Genomic DNA, 21532 nt, shown 5'->3' on the forward strand with positions numbered 1-21532 from the left:
TAATATGTGTTATTCCGCAGCTAATTTTCCTACCAGGAAGGAAGACAACTTGGGGGCTGGTGCTCTAAGAGCACATTTTAAGAGGAATACTCAGAAATTCATGGATTAAAATACTGTTTTGGGTTTGTTTTTCATTAGGAATCGACATCATAATACACTTAAAAGCTCAAAAAAGTTGATTTAGCATGACATAGGCCCTTTAAAAAAAGAAGAAAAAAAACACACGACAAACTTTAATATAGGTCTGCTCAAAATAGATTCGGAACTTTTCGTGAGGGACCACACACGCATCTCCTCTTAGCCTACAACTCTACGGTGCTCTGTGACGTCACAGCTCTCCGCCTTTAAAAAGCAGCGGATCCGCGCGCAGTTTGTCACAACTGTCCAGCGCGGACCGCCAAGCACCTGACGCCGCAGAACAAGGGAGAAGTGATGGACGGCCGGTTTCACGGCGACATGCGGAGCAGTAGACACGCCAACAGGTGGCCCCTTGTCGCTTTCGCTCTGTAGTTCCGTTCGTGTCCGAACCCGGCGTCAGTGGAGGAATGTGAGCCATGAACGCACCATGAAGCTCCGGGGAACGGCTGTGGAAAGCTGAAGCTGAAGTTTCCCGGTGAGCGATGTGACTGCCGCCCCCCTCCCCACTGCTCCAAAGTGAGGACAAAGTCAGATGAATGGACCGCGGGATGTTTTCCGGTCAGACTGGACTCAACTTCAGCTTCAACCAGAGCGATGACCGGGAGCTGGAGGACACTCCCGCGGGCTCCGCGAAGCTCTCGCAGGCGGGCTTCGTCGTGCTGTCCGTGGTGCTGGGCTTCATCATGACCTTCGGCTTCCTCAACAACTTCGTCGTGCTCATCTTGTTTTGCAAATTCAAGAAGCTGCGGACGCCGGTGAACATGCTGCTGCTGAACATCAGCGTCAGCGACATGCTGGTGTGTCTGTTCGGAACCACGCTCAGCTTCGCCTCCAGCATCCGGGGGAGGTGGCTGCTGGGCCGCGGCGGCTGCAGCTGGTACGGCTTCATCAACTCCTGCTTTGGTGCGTCTGTCTACCTTTACAGAGAGTTCTGCACACGTCACTGAACGCATCACCTGGACAAAGATCTCCCACATCGGGATAAATCATGGGGGGGGGGGGGGGTTTAAGTAGTTAAAAATGTACAACTTTTTAAGTGAGAGTTAAAAAGTACTTGAAAGACTTTGAACTTGATTAAAATCTGAACATTAAGAAATATGATTGAGGCAAAAGTAAAACATCACTAACAAACAATCAAATATGCAATTTTATTTTGTTTTTGCATATTTGCTAGCAAAAGTAATCAATCATTAATGATTACAACAATGATTGGAAAGGTAATAGTGGAGAAAGGCAATAGAGAAATTACCTTGTTACCATAGCTCCATTAAAAATAGCAGATGGATAATAAATAGCACAAAAAATACACTCACGAAATGAAACAGTTATTGCATTAGTAATTATTAATAATAGCCATAATTATTGGCCCAATAAATAATAATGGATTAAATATAAAAATTGTATTAATCCTTTTGATTCCACAAAGCCAACAAAAGAAAAAATACTTAAATTAAAAATATGTCTGAACAATCACAGGAGTTCCAGATTTTTACAAGATTTTTTTCAGGACTTTAGCACTTCCATTCTGAGCTGTCACATTTTTTAGGGGTGTGTAGATATAATACAGATCCTGATACGCGTCCCACCATACGATACATATTGCGATATTGTACTGGAACACATTTTCTTTCCTGTTTTTTCAAGAGTATTACTTAAAAAAAACTCTGTTTATTTCCAACTTAGCTTAATGTAGCTCCTGCACCACTATTAAACTGTTCAGAAGCCTGAACGGTGTTTCAAAAATAAAGGGGGGAAAAAAAACATTTTTTTTCCAGAAAAATTCAAATGTGATGACGCAGCATGGCAGGGTGAAGGAGAGCGTTTTAATGTGGATAAGATGCTTTATTTACTGGACAGCGCTGCAGCTCTGCTTTTTCACACGCGGATGTGACCGCTCATCGCCATGTTGGCCTTTTTTCAGAGGGTTGTACACATCACTCTGATCCATCAGGTCGCTGAACTAGCATCTATTGCTGGAAGGTTCTGCAGAACTTTGGCCCACTTTGCAGACAGCATTTTGGCTGTTACTCTGTGCATGAGCCGCTGTGAAGCTGCACTTCTTCACTCCTTCTTATCTGAGCCCGCTAAAAAGCGCCCCAATCCGCGTTTTTATTTGATACTGGCAGCAACATTGCTCCGAGTTTCGGTTCGGTCCCCATCCCAAGTAAAAACGAAGTAGTTCATGTCTCATAACAATGAGAAAAGCTGCCTCTCCGTGAGATCTTGTAGTTGTTTAATGGGGTGTAAAGTTGCTCAAAGAGGCTCTGTGTGCTCTGCTGCCTACTAGTGGTCGGAGGTTTAAGTGGAAAACAAGAGTCAGACGCTGAAGGACGCTCAGAAATAATTAAAGAGATATCGCCCTGACAGCATTTTAAATCGATACAAGTAACGCCAAAGGAAATATCGCAATATAACTGATTTTTTTTCCCACACCCTGAAGATTTATGGACGTGATTTTAAAGAACTAGTGATCTCAGATAAACAATGAGTCTGTCAGCTGATGTGAATCTGCTGCTTTGCATCCTGCTGAAGTGAAATCTGCAAAAACACACGCGCAAACTAAAATTTTTCCTGAAAGTTGATTATTAAAAGATTCTAAAAAGACGCGTTGTTTTTGTGGAGGGTGAGGCAGCCTCTCAAAGAAGAGGGAGTGATAGAGTGACACCGGTGGATATTTAGTGAACATGTATGTATTTCTTTTCTGCACCCCTGGTGAAAAGGTGCGGCCTCTGAGGCGATCATGGAGCACGGGTCAACGGCGTTTATCTGCCTCATGCTCCCCCCTCCTCTTTGCATCTGTTTCTGTCTGTGTAATCTTCTCAAAAACATGATGATAGCTGAAATCCAGCTATCATCTCAAACCAATCTGTTTTCTACTCTATTTCCACAATTTAGAAAAGGTCATTTTACATTTAAATAATCCTCAAAACCACTACAAGAGTTGACTTTTTTAAATTAGATATAAGAGTAGTCCAATATCGTCTCTGTGTAATGCAATTTAACTCTTCTTGACATTTCTTCTGCTCTTTCTTTGTGTCCTTTTCAAAATGTATCAGTTTGTAACTCCTTGAGAAAAAGCTATAGTGAAACTTGTTTTCAGCTGATGAACAACAGTTCATGTACAGCAAAACCCACACAAGTACATTTCTGTCTTCTCTCTGAGGTTGCCTCAGGCAGAAAAATGACTTTTCCTGTTTCCATTTAACAGCACTTGCAGAGTAGATTTGCCAGCACAACTGATCCAATCCGTTTGGTCATTCTGCCAAAACATCAGAGCACTTCAGAGCGCAAAATCCTTGTGGGACTCGTTATGCAGGTATCACGAAATATTGTCCTGTTAAATACAGAAGGAAAATAGTCAAACCAACGTTGTAGAAAAGTACAGTGGTGAAACTGCATCAATTAAAAAAGAAAAGTAGGTTTTGCATCTATGAAATGTCAGAAAAAACCCACTGAGTAGAAAACCATTTTCAGCAGGCAAAAGCAAGAGGAAACGCACCATGAAGAGCAGACTCTATTATAGTAACATCAAATAAACTAATTTACCTAAAAGCTACAATCCAACCAATCAATTTATTCGACTCCAGAGAACCCGAAGCTCCCAATGCGTGCTCCGGATGAGGATTGAATTATTGGATGATTGGATGCAATCTGTTTGTGTCATGTTTGTGTCATGAGCCAGGCATGTTCCGCAAATTGACATTTTGTAAATGCTAATGTAAGAAATACGAGAGTCTGGAATTTGTTGACAGTGCTGGAGTAAAAAATGTAATTCAGCTTGATTAAAGTGGACTCCATTTGTTCCCAGATGACTTCTTTGAGAGTTAGAGCTGTTATTGCAAAAAAAAAAAAAAATAAATAGAATTTTGAATGAAAGAGCCAGTCCAATAAAAAATGTTTTTAATATGTTTTTCTGATGATGGAGGACAGTTATTAAGAAAAGTCAGTTTAAAGTTGCATTTCTGAGTATTTCTTTATTCAAATCATTGAGATTTAGATGCAGATGAAAAAAGGCTGTTTGAAAAAGATTTTATGTGTGAGGTAGAAAGTACGCTGGGCGGACCACAAGCTCCCCGCTCTGCTCCATTCTGATTCATCCACTTGCAGACAAATAGATCCGTGTACGTCTTTGTTTTCCTCCTCTGAACTGGAATCTGGAGCAAAACTGTAAGTGTAGGTTGGGGGTGTGAGGGGCTGTAAGCTAGTGGGAGACTGTAAACGGAGAGCTCTCAGCAACAGAGAGGGGAAGGAGGGGTTGCTCTGCACCCAAAACTCAGAGGTGAATTTCTGACACTCCTGCTGCTCTGCACAAACTACGTCCTGGAAAATGACACAGGTTTTTAGATTTGGGCTAAAATTTGCATCAAACCAAAATGAGCAAATGGAGATTTCATTATGCCTTCTGTATCACACAATGATATTTCAGAATAATGAATCTGAATTTTGGACCAAGTGTGGTTATATGAGCCACAAACTGGTTAAGAGGAATCCAAATTCTTCCCCTATCCCTACATTTCTCCCTCCAAACGGAGAGTCATGGAAAATTAATAGTCGCGGGTCAGCTACATTAGCGCGGAGCTGCTGGTGCTCGGAAATACATAACATCAGTTTTATTACTTTGAATAGGTCATGCTAAAACAAAAAGTAACGACTGACAGTTAAATGTAAACTTCTTTACATCAGAGCACACCCACGTGAAGAAAAGCGCTTTGGCATCGTTCAGTTTAAAATAGTTTTAAAAAAAAGCATTTCAGAAAAAACCCTACTCTTCCAAATGCTGCTACTATTGGAGGGGTTGGGAGAAGCCGTAGGGGGAAGGGAAGAATGTGGATTTGGCCTTAATGTAGTTATTATTACATTTTTTATGTTTTCATCATTTTTCTCCTTCAAACAAAGAACAGAAAGTAGGAGTTCCTCTGTGCAGAATTCAAGCTCCTCCCTGGACTTGTTTGCTTGTCGGTTCACATCTCGACGTTGGTTTTCCTGACAAAGTGTGGGCATATTTACAGTATGTTCAGATCAGCAGGTGTTTGGCTTTGTTCTCAGCGGGGCGTCTGAAGAAGGCTTTCATTTCTGCTTGTAAAAGTCATTGTTTGTGCTGCATGCGGATGCTAATGGTTGTGTGTCAGATTAATGCAATGCCGAGTGTCAGTTTAGAAGACATATTAGCTTTTTACTTTGAACCCTTTGTAAGTATGAAGTAAGATCTTGATTCAAGATGATAATTCATCTAAAGTCAGAGTTAGTTTGCTCATTTCCTCGGTTTTCCTCTTCATCCATCCTCCTAGTCCCATTCTGTTCTTCTGTTCTGATCAAATTGTGGGACATTTTTAATAAATCACTCCCCGACAACAAAGACAGATAATGTCATGTAATATGATGACTGATCACCGCTTGCCTTTCGACTGCCCCAAGCAGGCTTCAAAAAGAATCACTTTTATAAAGCTGATACCAGAGAGGATGCAAGGAAATCGCTGCCTTTTTCCAGCGTCCCCGTTATCTCCTGTCTTCTCCGCAATTGCCTTTTCAGCGTGTTTACCTTTTCTGTGAAGCAAATGCCAGAAAGCGGCAAGAGACTGGATGACTCACGCCCGTCACTCTTCATTTTTCCCTCCATATCTGCCTTTTGTCTTCTTTTTCGTCCCGGATTCTTGTCTCTGCACACACCTGTCTGCTGATTCTCCCATCCATGTCAAGACAGATCTGATCTTTAGCTGCATGGACGTTGGGGCGCATGCGTCCCTGTCAACCTCAGTACAAATTAGGAGATGCAGAAAAGTATGGACCTCCAGTTCCTGGAAACCATAAAACATCCTTTAAATCACTTCATGTGAGTCCTATGATCGTTTTTAAGGGAACCTCTTAAGAAGCACGAAAAGTTCCTTCAAAGATTCGTTTTGAACCTTCTCTATTGTGGACCTGGATCCGTACATTATTTCTCCATTCTCTGGTAAATCCATTAATTAGTCCTCATTTTAAAATCCATTCTTTTTTTTTGGTCTTGCTTGGTTTGGTGCAGAATCTCCAAGGTTGCTGGAGCCTATCTCAGCTACATCAGGGTGAAGGCCAGGTTTGACCTTGGATAGGTTTCCAGTACATTGCAGGGCCACACACACAGACACACACACACACACACACTCCTAAGGCACAACTTGACTAAACCTATAAAGTATACTTTTAGACTGTTGAGGGAACCTGAAGTTCCCAGAGAAAACCCATGCATACACATGGAGAGCACGCCAATGTTACACAGAAAGGACACGGCAGGATTCAAACCAGGGCCATCTGGCTGTGAAGTGACAAGAGACGGGTAGTAATCAACAGCAAGTATTTGTAAGAATAACATAAAGTTACAGGCTCTTATGACGTGTGAGTGATGCTGTCGTACCAAGTCCTTACTCTGCACTCGACTTCATTAGTGAGGTGGCTCCAGGCAAATACAGCACTCATGGGGTGTACACGTTATCCGGAAGTGCCAATAGGATGCCCACACAGACTACACTCTGTTGAATTTCTTAAATTTCCTACAGTCAGGCTGCAAGAACAGGCCCAATAGAAGTGTAAAGGGTGCATAAGCACACACTTACCACTTGAACAGCACTAATGGGCCCCGTGTGCAGTGCGCAGGCTTCAAGGGGGTTGAAAAAATGGAAGATCTGCACAACATCCCTGTGTCTCACCTACTTCACCCTTTCTTACCCTTGCGTGTTTAGTAAGTGTTCACTACAACCTGTCGTCCGTAGAAAACAATGTATTTGCTCTACAAGCTCACCAAGCAGTCTACGACCTTAATTATGTGAAGTGCATAAATGGTTCAAGAGTTATGGTACTTCAGTGTCAACAGTATTAAAGGTGGTAAAGGGTTAACTGATGGAAGACCTAAAGTTTAAAATAAATTATCCTCCAACTATTCCCGTCTTTTCTTTGGTTCACAAAAATAATTTAAAAAGAAAGTGAAAGTTTGAGATTTTGCTCATACAATCAAGTCTACACCAGTGTGAACGCACTCTTAGTCTTAGACCCTGTTTACATGTGTTCTAAATAATCTTATCATTACTTGATCTATTGAGTTGTTCAACTTTTAAGTAACCTAGATAGTATAATCCAATATCCTTTATCTGAGAATCAGGGCTCCAGACTGCGACCAATTGGTCGCATTTTGCGACAAAAATTTGAGAGTGTGCAACTAAATTTCACATACAGTCGCACATGTGCTACCAGTAAATTTGCCTCCCCCACCCTCCGTATTTTTAATACATTAAACGTAGAAGAGGCACGTCAATGATCTATGAAATAATCAATGAGACGCGAGCCCACACGCACGTAGGCAGACACACACACTCGTGCACATACTAATGACACGCGAGCACACATTCGCGTGATGCCTAAGGGGAGGGGCCTAGAGATATTTGCGTGCGCGTAAACATCTGTGGGAAGGAAACGGAGACAAATATCATCACAACCTGATATGTGCGTCTGAGCTATGGGTAAGCGAACTATTAATTCATTCTTCCGACCTGCGGCTAGTGTACCAGGGCCAGAGTCTACAGCAGGGGTCTCAAACTCGCGTCCCCCAAGAGGATATTTTGCGGTCCCCGCCTTAATATGAAAGTTTAATTTTAATGCGTCCTGCCAGTTTGTATGAAAGACACTTTTTCATTGTCGTGCGTGGAGCTGACCAACCAATCACAGTGGAGTATATGACTCTTGGGGGCGTGACAATGACAGGGCTTGAAAGCAGGACACCTGACAGCCCCCTCCCTCCCCAGACCACATTAAGGAGTTCCTTACTTTCCTTTAGAACGTATTTATTCGCTCGTAATTTTCTACATACATGCAGTCTGTGCTGAACTTTTCTCTGGGTCGCACAGACCCGGAGGAAGGTGTTGTGTAGCCGGCGGCAGAAATCATCCACAAAACGGATCTTGTTTCTGGACTTTATTTTCAGCTTCAACTCACTACAACATGCAGCAGCTCAACTCCACACTCCCTTCTTCTTCTCCTTCCTCAGTCGTAACTCTTGCTCACTGCTCCGCCTAGTGGCGTCACGTGCTATAACAATAGCTGAACACAACATCCCCCCCTTACTTAAGGATAACCTGTGCTGTCACAAAAATCCCTGAATTTAATTCTTAATGCAATTTCCTTTGTGCATCAACAGCATATTTCAAGTAATGTCATTACTCACAGAATAAAGAGCAAGTAAGAATCAATTCACAACAATTGAACATATGTAGATTTTTTTTTTTTTTTTTTTTTTTTTTTTACATTACAAAGTCCTTAAGCCAACCTGGTGGCTTATGTGATCTGACATGGCGATTTAGGGCTTGATGATCTTGATTAGGCTCCATTTCAACCCTTTCAGTACCGGCCTCTGGTGGTGAAGGGCATACAGGAAGCCTGTTTGGTACTGAAGCCAAGTGGGAAGCATGCCAGGCCCTTCCATCATCTAAGATGTAAGTGCTTGGGCCCACCTGCTGTTTGATCCTGATGGGAGCAGAGAATTGACGCTGACCTTTCTGCACGTGAACAGGTTTCCGTACACGCACTTTGTCACCTGCTCTGAAGAGAGGAGTGCGAGCACCTCTTTTAGCATCACAATACTGCCTCACGTGACTTTGGCGGAGTGACACTCTGTGACGTAGGTCGACAGCAGGCTGTTCCAGTGGTGGAGGAGGAAGAATGTTTAGTGTTGTCCTCATTTTGCGTCCGTGCATTAGCTCAAATGGTGACACACCAGTCATGGCATGTGGCGTAGCACGGTAAGCTTGAAGAGAAGAGGATGTTGCACTTTTCCAAGGTTTGTTTTGGATGATCGCAGCTTGAATCCAACCTTTAAACACTCTGTTAAATCGTTCTACTGCACCATTAGAAGAAGGGTGGTACACAGATGATCTTGTGTGCTTAATTCCTTTGTCGCGCAGAAAAGAGGAGAATGAAGCAGATGTGAACTGCGGTCCGTTATCTGTGACCAAACACTCTGGGTTGCCATAGCGACAGAAAAGTCCACTAAGAATTTGGATCACAGTTTCAGAGTTCACGGAAGGAGCAAAGGCAACTTCAGGCCATTTTGAATAATAGTCAGTAAGAGTGATTGCAAACTTACAGTCCCATGTAGCAGATTCAAAGGGTCCGACAATATCCAGGCCTAGCTTTTCCCAGGGACCCTCTGGCAGGGGCACCGGTTGTAGTGGGGCCTGAAAAACTTTGGCAGATTTGTCAGTTTGTTGGCACAAGGAGCATTCGGTCACTTGGGAAAACACCAATGCATCCATACCAGGGAACCAATACAGGTCCCTCAGACGTTGTTTTGTTCGCACCACACCCTGATGACCTTCATGAGCAAGGGCCACAAGTGTGGAGCGGAGGGAAATTGGCACCACTAAACGGGATCCCCGAAACACCAGGCTGTCTTGCACACTTAACTCATGCCTTATTTTGAAATAGGGTTGCAAAACAGGACTTACTGATTTAGCAGATCGTGGCCACCGCTGTTGCACCTGCACACGCAAGGAGGAAAGCTCGGGGCAAGAAGATGAAGCATCTTCAAACTCTTTGGCTGTCACGGACACAGGAGTTGTAGCTAGTAAAGCCACCAACTCAGGTTCTGAGTCCTCAGGAGGAAAAGAAGCGGCTGGCAGAGGTAACCGTGAAAGGCAGTCAGCTGTTTGGTTCAGAGGCCCCGCTCTGTACACGACGTCATATGTGAAGCTGAGAAGGCGTGCAGACCATCTTGCAATGCGCATCCCTGCTCGATCAGCTCCTTTTGTAGTCAGAAGCGTTGTGAGGGCCTGATGGTCTGTGCGCAGTGTGAATTTTCGTCCCCACAGGTATGTCCGCCATTTTTCTACAGCCCAGACACACGCAAGAGCTTCTTTTTCCACTGTGGAGTATTTCCTTTCAGTGGATGACAATGTCCTTGATGCAAACGCAACAGTTCTTTCAGTGTTGTCCGGTTGCAGCTGGGAGAATACAGCACCCACACCATAATCAGATGCATCAGTGGAGATTATGGTTGGTAGCTCAAGGTTAAACAAGGCTAGCGCAGGGCTTTCTAGGAGTAGACGTTTTACAGTTAGAAAGCATCGCTGTGCCTCTTCAGTCCATACAAACTGTGTGCCTTGACGTAGACACGCTCGAAGAGGCTCCACCACTGTAGCATAATTAGGAATAAATTTTCCATACCAGGATAGCATTCCCAGGAATGAGCGAAGACTCACAGCATCTGATGGGGCAGGGGCCTGTGTGATGGCCTGCAGGTGCTCCGTGTCTGGTTTTATTCCCTCAGCGGTTACTAGATGTCCCAGGAACTTCAGGCTCGTCTGTCGAAAGTGGCATTTCTTGTCATTAAGCTGCAAGCCTGCTGTTTTGAGTTTCTGTCGGACTGTCTCTAGGGCAGCATCATGTTCATGTGCTGTGCGCCCGTAGCATATTATGTCATCGAGGTAGAACTGTACATTTGGCACTCCATGCAGCACTGTCGCCATTAGCTTTTGAAAAGCTGATGGGGCTGAGGCAAGACCATAAGGAACCCTGCAGAACCTGAACAGTCCCTCATGGGTGATGAAAGCAGTTAAATCCCTGCTGTCAGGGTGCAGCAAAACTTGGTGGTATGCGCTCTCCAGATCGATGGTTGAGAATAGTGTTGCACCTGTTAGCGCTGAGAGTAATTCCTCCATGTGAGGAAGAGGAAAACTGTCCACCACAATGGCTTTGTTAGGCTCTCGCAGGTCCACACACATTCGGATTTTTCCATTTTTCCTTTGTGTGACCACTATTGGCGAGACCCAGGGAGAAGCATCAATGCGCTCAATCACACCAGCTGAGAGGAGGCGGTTCAGCTCCTCTGACACAGCAGACCGCACAGAAAAGGGAAGGCGTCTCAATTTTTGACGCACCGGAACAGCTGTTTGCAGCACCTTCACCTTGTGTATGAAACCAACAGCACATCCAAGGGTTGCAGGGGCAGCTGGCTGAGACACAGAGCATTCCATTAGAGCAGCAGAGGGTAAAGACAGAAAATGTGTGGATGGCAAGTATGCAGCGTTGCCCTCAATGCGCAGATTGAAAGCAGCTATTAAGTCTCTCCCCATGAGTGCAGTTCCAGAGTCCACAATGTGAAATGTTGCAGGTTTTTCAAGGTTCTGTATGCGCACAATTGCCTCCATGCAGCCTATCACTGGAATAGATGTTCGGGAGTAGGTCACCAGTTGAACAGTGGGCTGATGAAGCGGAGCGCCCTTGAACTTTTCCTCATATATGCAGAGTGGCAAGATGGAGACGGCAGCACCCGTATCCACAGTCAGTTTCATCGACTGTGAGCTTTCAGCCACTTTGATGTTCACTGTAACTTGTATTCCACCTGAAGTGACTGATCTGTCCACCAACAGAAGTGTGTACTCTGGTAATTCAACTTCTTTAACTGTATGTGTCTGCAAAGATCTGCACACTCGTGCAAAATGGCCTCTTTTGTTACAGTTTCTGCAGGTTGCTTTGGTTGCTTGGCATTCACTTGAGTTAGCCAAGTGTTTCTCAGATCCACATCGGAAGCATGTGCGTGTAGAAGGGGTAGAATTAGATTTCTGTACGTGCTTTGCAGGAAAATGTTGGCGTGGCTGTCTACGCCTGCATGCTGATTTCTGTGTAGTTACAACTTGCACAGGTGCCTGCTGGATACCCGCCATTGACCTAGCTTGTTCATTAACGGACTCAGCTTGAGTGGCTAACGTGATAGCATCTGCTAGCGTCAAGTTAGTTTTAAGCAGGAGCCGTTCTCTGATGCGGGGGTCAGCAACATGCTCCACCAGCTGGTCCCGAATCATATCATCCGCATTAGCAAAGTCACATGTTGAAGCAAGTTCTCTTAGGGCAGCAATGTAATGTAGTATGGGTTCTTGAGCACCCTGCACTCTCTTTCTGAAGGTGTGGCGTTCCACGACCACGTTTACTGTAGGCGTAAAATGCGCGCGAAGCGCGGCAATGGCTGTAGCTAGCGTGGTACCTGTCTCTGGTAATGTGTGGAAAATCCGCTGTCCTTCGGAGCCCAGACAGTGTAGTAGTAAGGCACGTAGTCTTATCTCTGGCCATGCATCTCCACCGGCATTGATGACTAGAAGATAATTTTCAAACATCCGAATCCACGTCTTGAACGGCATAATCGGTTCTCCCGGGCACGGCAGAAAAACGTCTGGAAACGGCACATTTGAAGCCATCTTTTTTCACTGCAGACTATGCTTGTAGGTTCGCCTCGTCGCCAATTTGTTGTGTAGCCGGCGGCAGAAATCATCCACAAAACGGATCTTGTTTCTGGACTTTATTTTCAGCTTCAACTCACTACAACATGCAGCAGCTCAACTCCACACTCCCTTCTTCTTCTCCTTCCTCAGTCGTAACTCTTGCTCACTGCTCCGCCTAGTGGCGTCACGTGCTATAACAATAGCTGAACACAACAGAAGGTTTAGGGTTTTGGTCAAGCGCGCGGCGGCGTGTCACCCCCGACCACAAATGGTTTATGCACGGCTGTGAGGGCAGCTCACCGCTCCCGCGGGAGTCGGGTCAGCTGAGGAAAATAAATGTCCCACACCTACATGCGTGACAGCTAACGGGGCTTGAACTTTAAATATGTGCGAGTAACAAGATTTAGTCTTACACGCACTGAAAACACGTGGGGAATATGCAACGATAGACGTGTTTAAGATGATCCAGCGCTGCGCGTGGATCATTGGGGAGACCAGGCAGGGGGGGGGGGGGGGGGGGGGTTAAGGCGAATGAAGGACAACAGGAAATTGAAGTTGTCCTTAACATTCAATTTAGTTTTAATATTCCTCTCCCCCTCAGTATGATCTGTGTTATTATATATTTTATGCTTATTTGAATGTTTTGTAATGTATGTAGCCTTTTTTTTATCAATTGGTATTTTAAATTATTTTGATTGATCACTGAACTACAAAAACCATCAGGACACATGTCCCATAATGCATTGTTTTGTAGTCAACAGGGCAGCTTTCAGTCAGTTCAGTGCTAAATTTCCAGCTGCGTTCGCTCAGGTTGGCGCCTTGCTCCCACCCATTTCTCGTGATATTTTTGTTTTGATTGACAGAAGATGTTGAAGCAAAAACAAAAATATACTTCACACACCAGATGATCTGTGCAGCGTTGAGTCCACCTGGGTGATCTCCAACACGCTTTTGGTGTGACCAACATACATTTCCACCCGTTTTCTTTACTTTTTCGTACTATCATGACAGCGGTGCTTTTGTCAGTTTACCTTGTTGTTGCATTTTCAAAAGTGCAGAATAAAATGTGACACTGAATTTGAAACGGCACATTGTAATTTCTGCATCTATTATTAAAGTATTTATTAATAGTAATACAGTGGAAATTATTAGATTTGGTTAGCATGTTGATTTACGGTATGCGCCCCTAAATTTTCTGGTTGTGCCCCTAAAATTTTCAGTTGGGGGCCACAGTGCTCCTAGTGAAAAAAGTTAGTCTGGAGCCCTGGATAATGGAAGTTAAACAATAATGAGATATCTGATTAACTTCCAGATCTTTTTCCCTAAAAAGTAGAAACTTCGTGGCACGTATCCTTTATGGAATATGTTTCCTACTTTTACATCTCAGAATGTTTAAATGAAACCAAAGAAATCCAATATATGAGACTCAGGAGCAGTGTTGCATATCCAAGGTAACTGCTGAGAACACCAGCAGTATCTCTTTTTATCCTGCAAACATTTTAGGGCACAGATTGGCAAAGCTAACACGCCGTATGTTTAAAAAGAACAGACAGATTGATGTTTTAAAAGTAACGTGGAGTGTGAAAGTTGCGCCATTGCGGATGTAGTTCTTCAAAATAAATTGGATAAAAACTAGATTCAGCCCTGCGTAATACTGGCAACCTGTCAAGGGGTGTACTATGTCTTCATAGGTGGTCTGGTTAGGCTCAGGTCCCCAAAATGGACATAACGGGCTTTGAAAATGGATGGATTGATGGAACCAGATTCCTTTTTTGGGTGATTCTTTTCCATAGTCAATTTGGAAATATCTTATTAAAGGAAATCTAATATGGTTGTCATCATTTTTTGGGTGACATGTTGATTAAATTTCCTGTTTAAAACAGAAACATTGTCTGGAGGTCACAGACCATCGCACTCCTTCAGGAGGATTTTGCGGCAGGTACTCTTTCTTTTTCACAGACATGGTTTGGACTTGGCATGTTTCCTCTGGAGCTCATTTTGAACCCCTAAAACCTTGCTGTTGGGCTTTGTTTGTTCATGCAGAGTCTGCTGAGAAATCAATGAACCTACGTGTGTCTCAGTGTTTGTCTTTGTCCGGACGAGTAATCTCTAAGTAGAGTTTTGGAGTGAACCACTCCAAACAAAAAGTTAATCTTCGTAGACTGTAATAAGCCCTAAACACATCTTGCAACATTACAATCTCAATTTAAAGAATACAGTATTTAAAATATCATATATACCATATTTATAGAATCATATAGGATAAAGGATATAGGTCATAGAACCATGGATCAGAAATCAATCAATCAGTCTATATTTGACATTTAAGGGTTAGTTGACTAACGTTTACTGCACAGGCTAAAAAAACAGCACCATAGCGACAACAAAACTTAAATACTTCAAAAATCTAAATCAGTAAAGTAAAAAGAATTAATTAATTCCGGTTAAAAGTCAAGAAGTTAAGCTCAGAAATTAATTTAAAGCCAGATGAGTCTTTAACTTTGGTGTAAAATAATCAATATTCTTGGCAGCTCTGTCCTTCTGAGGCAGCTTATTCAACAGTTGTGGTACCATAGCTGAGGGGGCTCTGTCCACAATTTTTATTGACAGTTAAAAGTCAGATATTCTTCGTTTTTTTTAATATAAACTGTCCCAAAATGACCTTGTGAAGTCACGCAGAGGTATGCAGGGCCGTTGTGGTATAAATGTACTGATCTCTGGCTGCTTTTATCTACAGAGATGGGCTTTCTATCAATCTTTCATTGTCCATTTTTTTTCCAAATGAACAGAAATGAAACATTATTGGCTAATCTATTCATTCATTTTTATAGTTTTACATTAGAGAGTGCCAAATTCAACCCAGAAGTGTAAACATGAAGATTCCAGCTTTTACCCAAATGCCAAAATTCATTTTCCAAAATAGCACAACTGCATGATAAGAATGTTGTTGAAAATCTTCCAGCATTCCTTCATGCAGACATGTTCAAGAAAACCTGCCGGGTTCAAAGTAAATGTCAAGATGGAGCTCTAAAAGGTCTTGTAAATGAGTTTGAGTGAACTCTGGTTGTTCAAGACAGGTTACATCAAACCGAATGGAAGTTGTGTGGATTTTCTTTTTTAGATATTAGATGAAGAATGACACTTGAAGGATAAAAAAAACTGCAATATTGCAAGTGTGTGGCAGCACTTTCATCATGTTCTCACATCTCATCACTGGGAAGTCTTGACAGTAGAGACAGACATGAGGCTGCGACTGCGTCACACATAATCCGCTCTGCACACTTAATGTTCCAACCAACAACCTTTCAGTTTCCACTAAAGACCTGTAGAGTCATTCTGCGAGACACCTGTGTTGTCCTGTATTTTTCTGCTCTTTAAATAATATTGCACTACATCAGCGGTGCCCAAATCCAGGCCTCCAGGCCTTTTTTTTTCCAACCATCTTGCCATTGAAGCTCCTCATTGGCTAAACACGCCTGATCCAGGTAATCAACAACAGATAAGGCAGGGTTTCTGGAAAACTAGCAGGAGGCCGGCCCTCGAGGCCCGGATTTGGGCACCCCTGTACTACATAATATAGAATATCACACATTTATGGACTTAGCTGCAGTAATGTACCGCATTTTCCATACTAGATGGTAAACTTAAAAGCCTTGATATTTATCACTAAATGAAAAATAATTCGGTGCGCCTTACATATGGAATAATTCTGGCTGTGCTTGCTGATGTCAAAAAGGTTTACAGCACTCTGTCCAAATGTTTAGTTGGGGTCATATTAGGCCTGCACAATATAACGCAAATTTATCGTTATCGCGACATCAAGCTGTGGAATAAGCATACCGCAAAAGACGGCGAAAATCGCAATAAACTTCAAATGTGCTAAAACAAACTCATGGCAGCTTGAAATATTGAACAAATGAAACAAATCCCTTTATGCATTTAACCAATCGGAGGGACCCGTTTACGTTGTTGATCAATCAGATGAGCCCTTTTATGTTTGATGTTTGCCTCCTACGTCGACAAGGGTCATTTGGAGAATAATTTTTAAACTGTTGCAGTGAAATAGAAATGATGTTTTTGGTTGATTTGCTATTTGTTTATATACTGCAAATGATATCGTTATGCAATATTAACCACCAATATCGCATATCCCGAGTTTTCCTCATATCTCGCGGCCCTAGGTCATATTGTGGATACGCTAACGTGGAGGGGTGTTGAAAGGTTTCTTTTTTTTTTTACCACCAAGGTTGGGAGTTAACGCAGTCACAGTAACATTTTGTAGCGACCTGGGGGTTAGCCCCGCCTTCAGCCCCTAAGGCTCATGGGAAGTGGGGAGTCTTGGGGTGAAACTTCAAGTGAGAGGGTTGTGAATTGAAGTGACCTCCATGCTGTTTGGGCTGTTTATGTGGGCTTAAATAATCGGGCTTGATTGATGCTCAAAGGTTGATTGATGCTCAAAGGAGACTTTACCTCTCTTCCTGTTTATTACTCCGTGAAACTGTCCGGGGTCGTGCGGTGTATGGGGCATGGACAGCACTCCCATGAAGCCTCTTCATGACCAGTTTGGCATAGGCTACCCTGCTAAAGTGACGGTCCGGCTGGATCGTTACAATTTGTTTGTCTGTTTTTTTACGTGTTGGTAACTAGGCTGGAAGTTACAAGTAATGTGGATACATTAATGCGGCGAATGCTTCTAATATGGCTCATCTGTAGCACACTACAAACAAGTTCTAGAATTGCCGTGAACACAGTTATAGATATATAAAAGTTACACAGTTATAAAGTCTGACTGACTAACGGACTTACCTCTGACTCTTTTGACTCGCTTAAAGTGCGTTAAGCTACGTTCACGCTGCCCCCAGCCCCCGTTTTTGGGCTCTACATTCAAAATGAGCTGAATGCGCATGGAAAGTTAAACCAAGTCAAACTTTGACCAACCAGGGAAGTGCCAACCGTTTAAAAATTGATCATTGAGGAGAAATTAATAATTGTGGTTTGTGGCCAGCCTCTCATTATGGAAATGGAGCTGTAAAAAAGTCAACTTAGAGCAAGATTTCACCCCTTAGACATTTCACACCAAGCGTCTTCCAACTGTAGGTGGTGGACCTGCGCTAGTAAACAGTAGAAAAAGAACAAGCCCTTCCCTATTCGTCTGGTGTGAACACCATGAGCTAAATGCCCATTCAAAAATGCGTTTAGCACGCATCATGTGCGTCTGTAGCTTTATACAGTTGTTCGGTGCGGCTTAAATATGACATGAATTGAAAAAACTGACCATACTTTGACGGTGTTCCTCATAATCTGGTGAACCTTCATTTCATAAATGCTAATTAGTGTTTTTCAACCAGTGTGCCGCGGCACACTAGTGTGCCGTGGGAGATGGTCAAGTGCGCCGTGGGAAATTGCCCTCATTAACTGATCTAAAAACATTTCCCATCTCCAGGATTTCAGCTCTCTGTTCATCCAAACAGGCCCTGATAAAACACTGTGGAGTTAGGATTATAAAAGATCATAAAATACTTTTTCTTTGCGTTTATTTTATTTTATTTAAGACATTTTGATAAGAATGACGGTACCGCGATTCAGCTGCAGCTCCGGCTGTATTTTGGAAAAGTCCCGTCCCTTTAACTGTCTCCACCAATCATTCTTGGGGGGCTAAATCACATGTCATCAGTCTGACCAATCAGAAGTGGTTAAAGTCTTCACTTCCTTGTCCCGATTTAGCTCGTAAAGTCGCTCAGTTCTAACAAAAATACCAGCTAAAGCTCGTCTTTAGCGGTGTAGCTTCCCACAGAATCCGGTATCAGACCGTGGAACAAGTGAACAAAACAATGAAGCTCAGAGACGCGATCTTGGGCCGTTTTATGCACTACATCTCCCATGATGCATTGGGTTGTGAGAGTAACAACGCACAAGGAGATCTGTTGTTAAACGTCTTGAAACCAACGAACACACATAAAACTGTTTTTAAATCTTCTAACTTAACTTTTATTGCATCTTTTAGAAAAATCCAGCTGCAGTTTCCAGCTTTTTCTGACACAATTATCTCAAAAATGCATGTGAGATTGCAGAGGGGCTGTAGTCCAATACAGACCATGAGTTTCTCCTTTTTTTTTTAATTTTTGGATGCTGGTGTGCTGCAGGATTTTTTTTAAGGTTAAAGTGTGCCGTGGCTCAGAAAAGGTTGAAAAACACTGCTATAAATAATAAGATTTGAACAAATACATGGAAATATATTTATGTACTATTGATTTTTTAAAATTCGAAAAGCCCATCTTGTTATAATAACCCCCCACCCCCCCCCATCTAACCGATAGAAGCATCTGTTAATCTAACAGAGAATAGTATTCACTTGTGTTCAAATGTTTCTTGCTAATATGTCCGACAGTTTTAGACTTTAGAAAGGATTTTTGGTAAAATGCTTACAATTTACTTATTTATTCTTGTCGCTATCTTTTTTTTTCTGTGGTGCACATCGGTTGAGAAAGGAACTTCTGTATGAACAGATTAAAAAGCAATAAATCCAAATGGTATTTGGAGTGAATAATGATGAAAAGCATTTTTGCTTTGGACATAATTTAAATGCTTCTTGCTATTTTGCTTTTGATCAAATCTTTCCAGGAAATTTTTTACGACAATTATTTTGCCGATGATGTTTGGCTTCAGACAACTCTAGAGACCAGATTTATAGAACTATAAATGTGCTGGTTTGTGGGGTGTGGTGATAAAACTCAGCATCTTCTGCCAATTTCTTTTCTCCCATTCTTTTGGCCACTGTTTATGTCCTCACTCGCAATGCTGTTCACTGTGCAGTGGGAAGTGGAAGCTTGGAAGGTGTTGGCTCAAAGTTTACGGTCAAAAGAAGGAAAATTCAGTTAAAAGAGAAACAAACCATAAGTTGCTGGGGATGAAAGAAAATGACCTGGAAACGGAAATAATCTCCTAAACAATGGTTACCATAATGAAAAACAATCGAATAATATACATTTCGGAGAACAAATTAATGCAGATTCTTAAATCTTGTCATTCCATCACCTAAAGTAATATTTAAATGTTACCAAAGTAAATTTAAATACTAAGGAAAGTGTTCCCTCGCTATATCGCAGGTCACATTTTACGGCCTCTGTGTTTTGCAGATGTTTTTCAGTGCAATGTAGCATGTTTTTTCTTAAACAGCACACTGTGTTCTGCGTCCTGATTGGTTGTTGATCTTGTCAATTCATTTCGTCTGTACCATGCCTCCTGTACAGAACGCGTTCAGTTTGCCACAAATCTTTGGTCATGATCAGATTTACGCTTTCATTCTATATACTTGATTTTCTGTGAAGGTTTGAACTTTAAGAATTTAAACAAGAAAAGGTGTGTCTGAGGAAGTCTACCGGTATATAAAATGTTATTGCCTTCAAACATTTTTTTATCCTACTTCACGTATTGTACCTATCACAGGTTATCCATGATAGTGTTTTTCAACCTTTTTTGAGGCAAGGTACACTTTTTCCTTGGCAAAAATAGCACAGCACATAAAGGTCTGTATTGATGTACACTTTCTCCACGATCTTGCATGCAGTTTTTGTGATAATTGAGGCAGAAAAAGCTGGAAGCTGCAGCAGTTTATCCTAAAAGTTGTAATAAAAGTTATGATAGTTTTCAGTAATAATTTACAAGTAAATTATTTGAAATTTTAACTTGGTAGTGTTTTTTTCCTTCAGTTTATTAATATGCAATTTTATGTACCATTACAAATACCAAATAAAATCAGTAACATACTCTCCTAAACAGTGATTTATTTATTTTAAATATATTTTTAAATGTTTGTGCAAGAGCAACTGTCTTTTTTTGAACAATAATATGATCACAACATGAATTTTACACAAAAAAGACCAACATTTTTTTCATATTTATGTACAGTTGTAACTACACATAAAGTGAACATGCTGAAGTCTTATGAGTTTTTCTTGTTTCTTGTCTCAATCAAAAATGTAACTTTAACAAAAAGGTTTTATTTCTTTTTGGGAGAATAAATTGATTAAATTTAGTTTAATTGTGTCTGTTTGCAACTTCACCTTAATCCCGTTTCTTTGATTTTGTTATTACTTCTATTTAAACTTAACTTTAATTTTTTTAAAAGTGGCTGAAGTCTGAAACTGAATTTGTCCTTCAAACAGACATTACTAGAAAATTATTTTAGTTAGAAAGATGACTTGGACCAAACTCTGGGATGTTTGGCTGTTAATAAACACAAACCTTGAAGGAGAACTAAACTGTTTACCTCTGATTTCATCAAAATGATTTAAAGAGAACAGACTTTTTTATGTCTGTATTCGTTGTGCTTGAAGACAGTTAGCAGAGTCGATGATTAAACTACGGCTAATTCGCTGTACCGTCTTTTTGATCAAAGTGTCTTCAATAGAATCAAATAAACAGAAAGAAAAAGGTATTTTATGATCTTTCATATTCCTCTGTGTTTAATCAGGGCCTGAATGAACACAGAGCTGATAATGTTTTTAGATCAGTGAAAATGAGGAATTTTCCACGGTACACCTGACCATCTCTCACGGCAAAAACACTGGAAAGTATCTTTAAGGGATGACTGCAATAGAAATTACGTTTTTAAGGAGTTTGAAATTGTTTTTCAAAGGAAAAACTCAAAAACTTCAGACTACAAGGACAACTCATCAACAAGAACAACAGGTGCCGCTTACCTCAGTCAGGGTTAGAGTTCATGACTTTATACTGAACAAAAATAGATCCATGCCAGAGTTTCAAGGTGAAAGACGCTGCTGACACACCAGAAAGAACACAATGACATCTGAGCGTTCTCCAGAGCTTTTAGAGATCTGCTCTGTGGATCATTTAAAACAAAATAAAACTAAAAAAGAAAGGTACGTACACTCTGACAAACAAATAAATCTGTCATTTGGTAGGTAGTAGTGAAGCAGTCTGCAGAATACTACTAAAACAGAACTTTGATCACACATTGAACCATGTTTTGACTATTTGTTACAAACACACAAGCTGCTCTCTTTTTCAGTTGACTCTTGTGCAGCCAAAATAGTCCCTGAATCAAAAGGCGTTTCAGTGGCTTATCCAGCTTTATGTGGTATTTTGTTTACAAAGTTGTATGCAAGGAAGTAGTATCATAAAATAAAACTTTCACA

General features: G+C 41.8%; 1 protein-coding gene across 1 annotated transcript in view; it reads left to right on the forward strand.

The window, feature by feature from the left end:
- The first annotated feature begins 686 nt into the window (after nt 1-686).
- The window catches only part of tmtops2 (vertebrate ancient opsin-like), a 59494-nt gene continuing 38648 nt past the window's right edge, over nt 687-21532 (forward strand). The window contains 1 exon segment of the mRNA NM_001305415.1: nt 687-1041. Coding sequence (NP_001292344.1) covers nt 687-1041 — 355 coding nt within the window.

The sequence above is a fragment of the Oryzias latipes genome, chromosome 21, assembly GCF_002234675.1.
Source record: "Oryzias latipes chromosome 21, ASM223467v1".
Classification (NCBI taxonomy): domain Eukaryota; kingdom Metazoa; phylum Chordata; class Actinopteri; order Beloniformes; family Adrianichthyidae; genus Oryzias; species Oryzias latipes.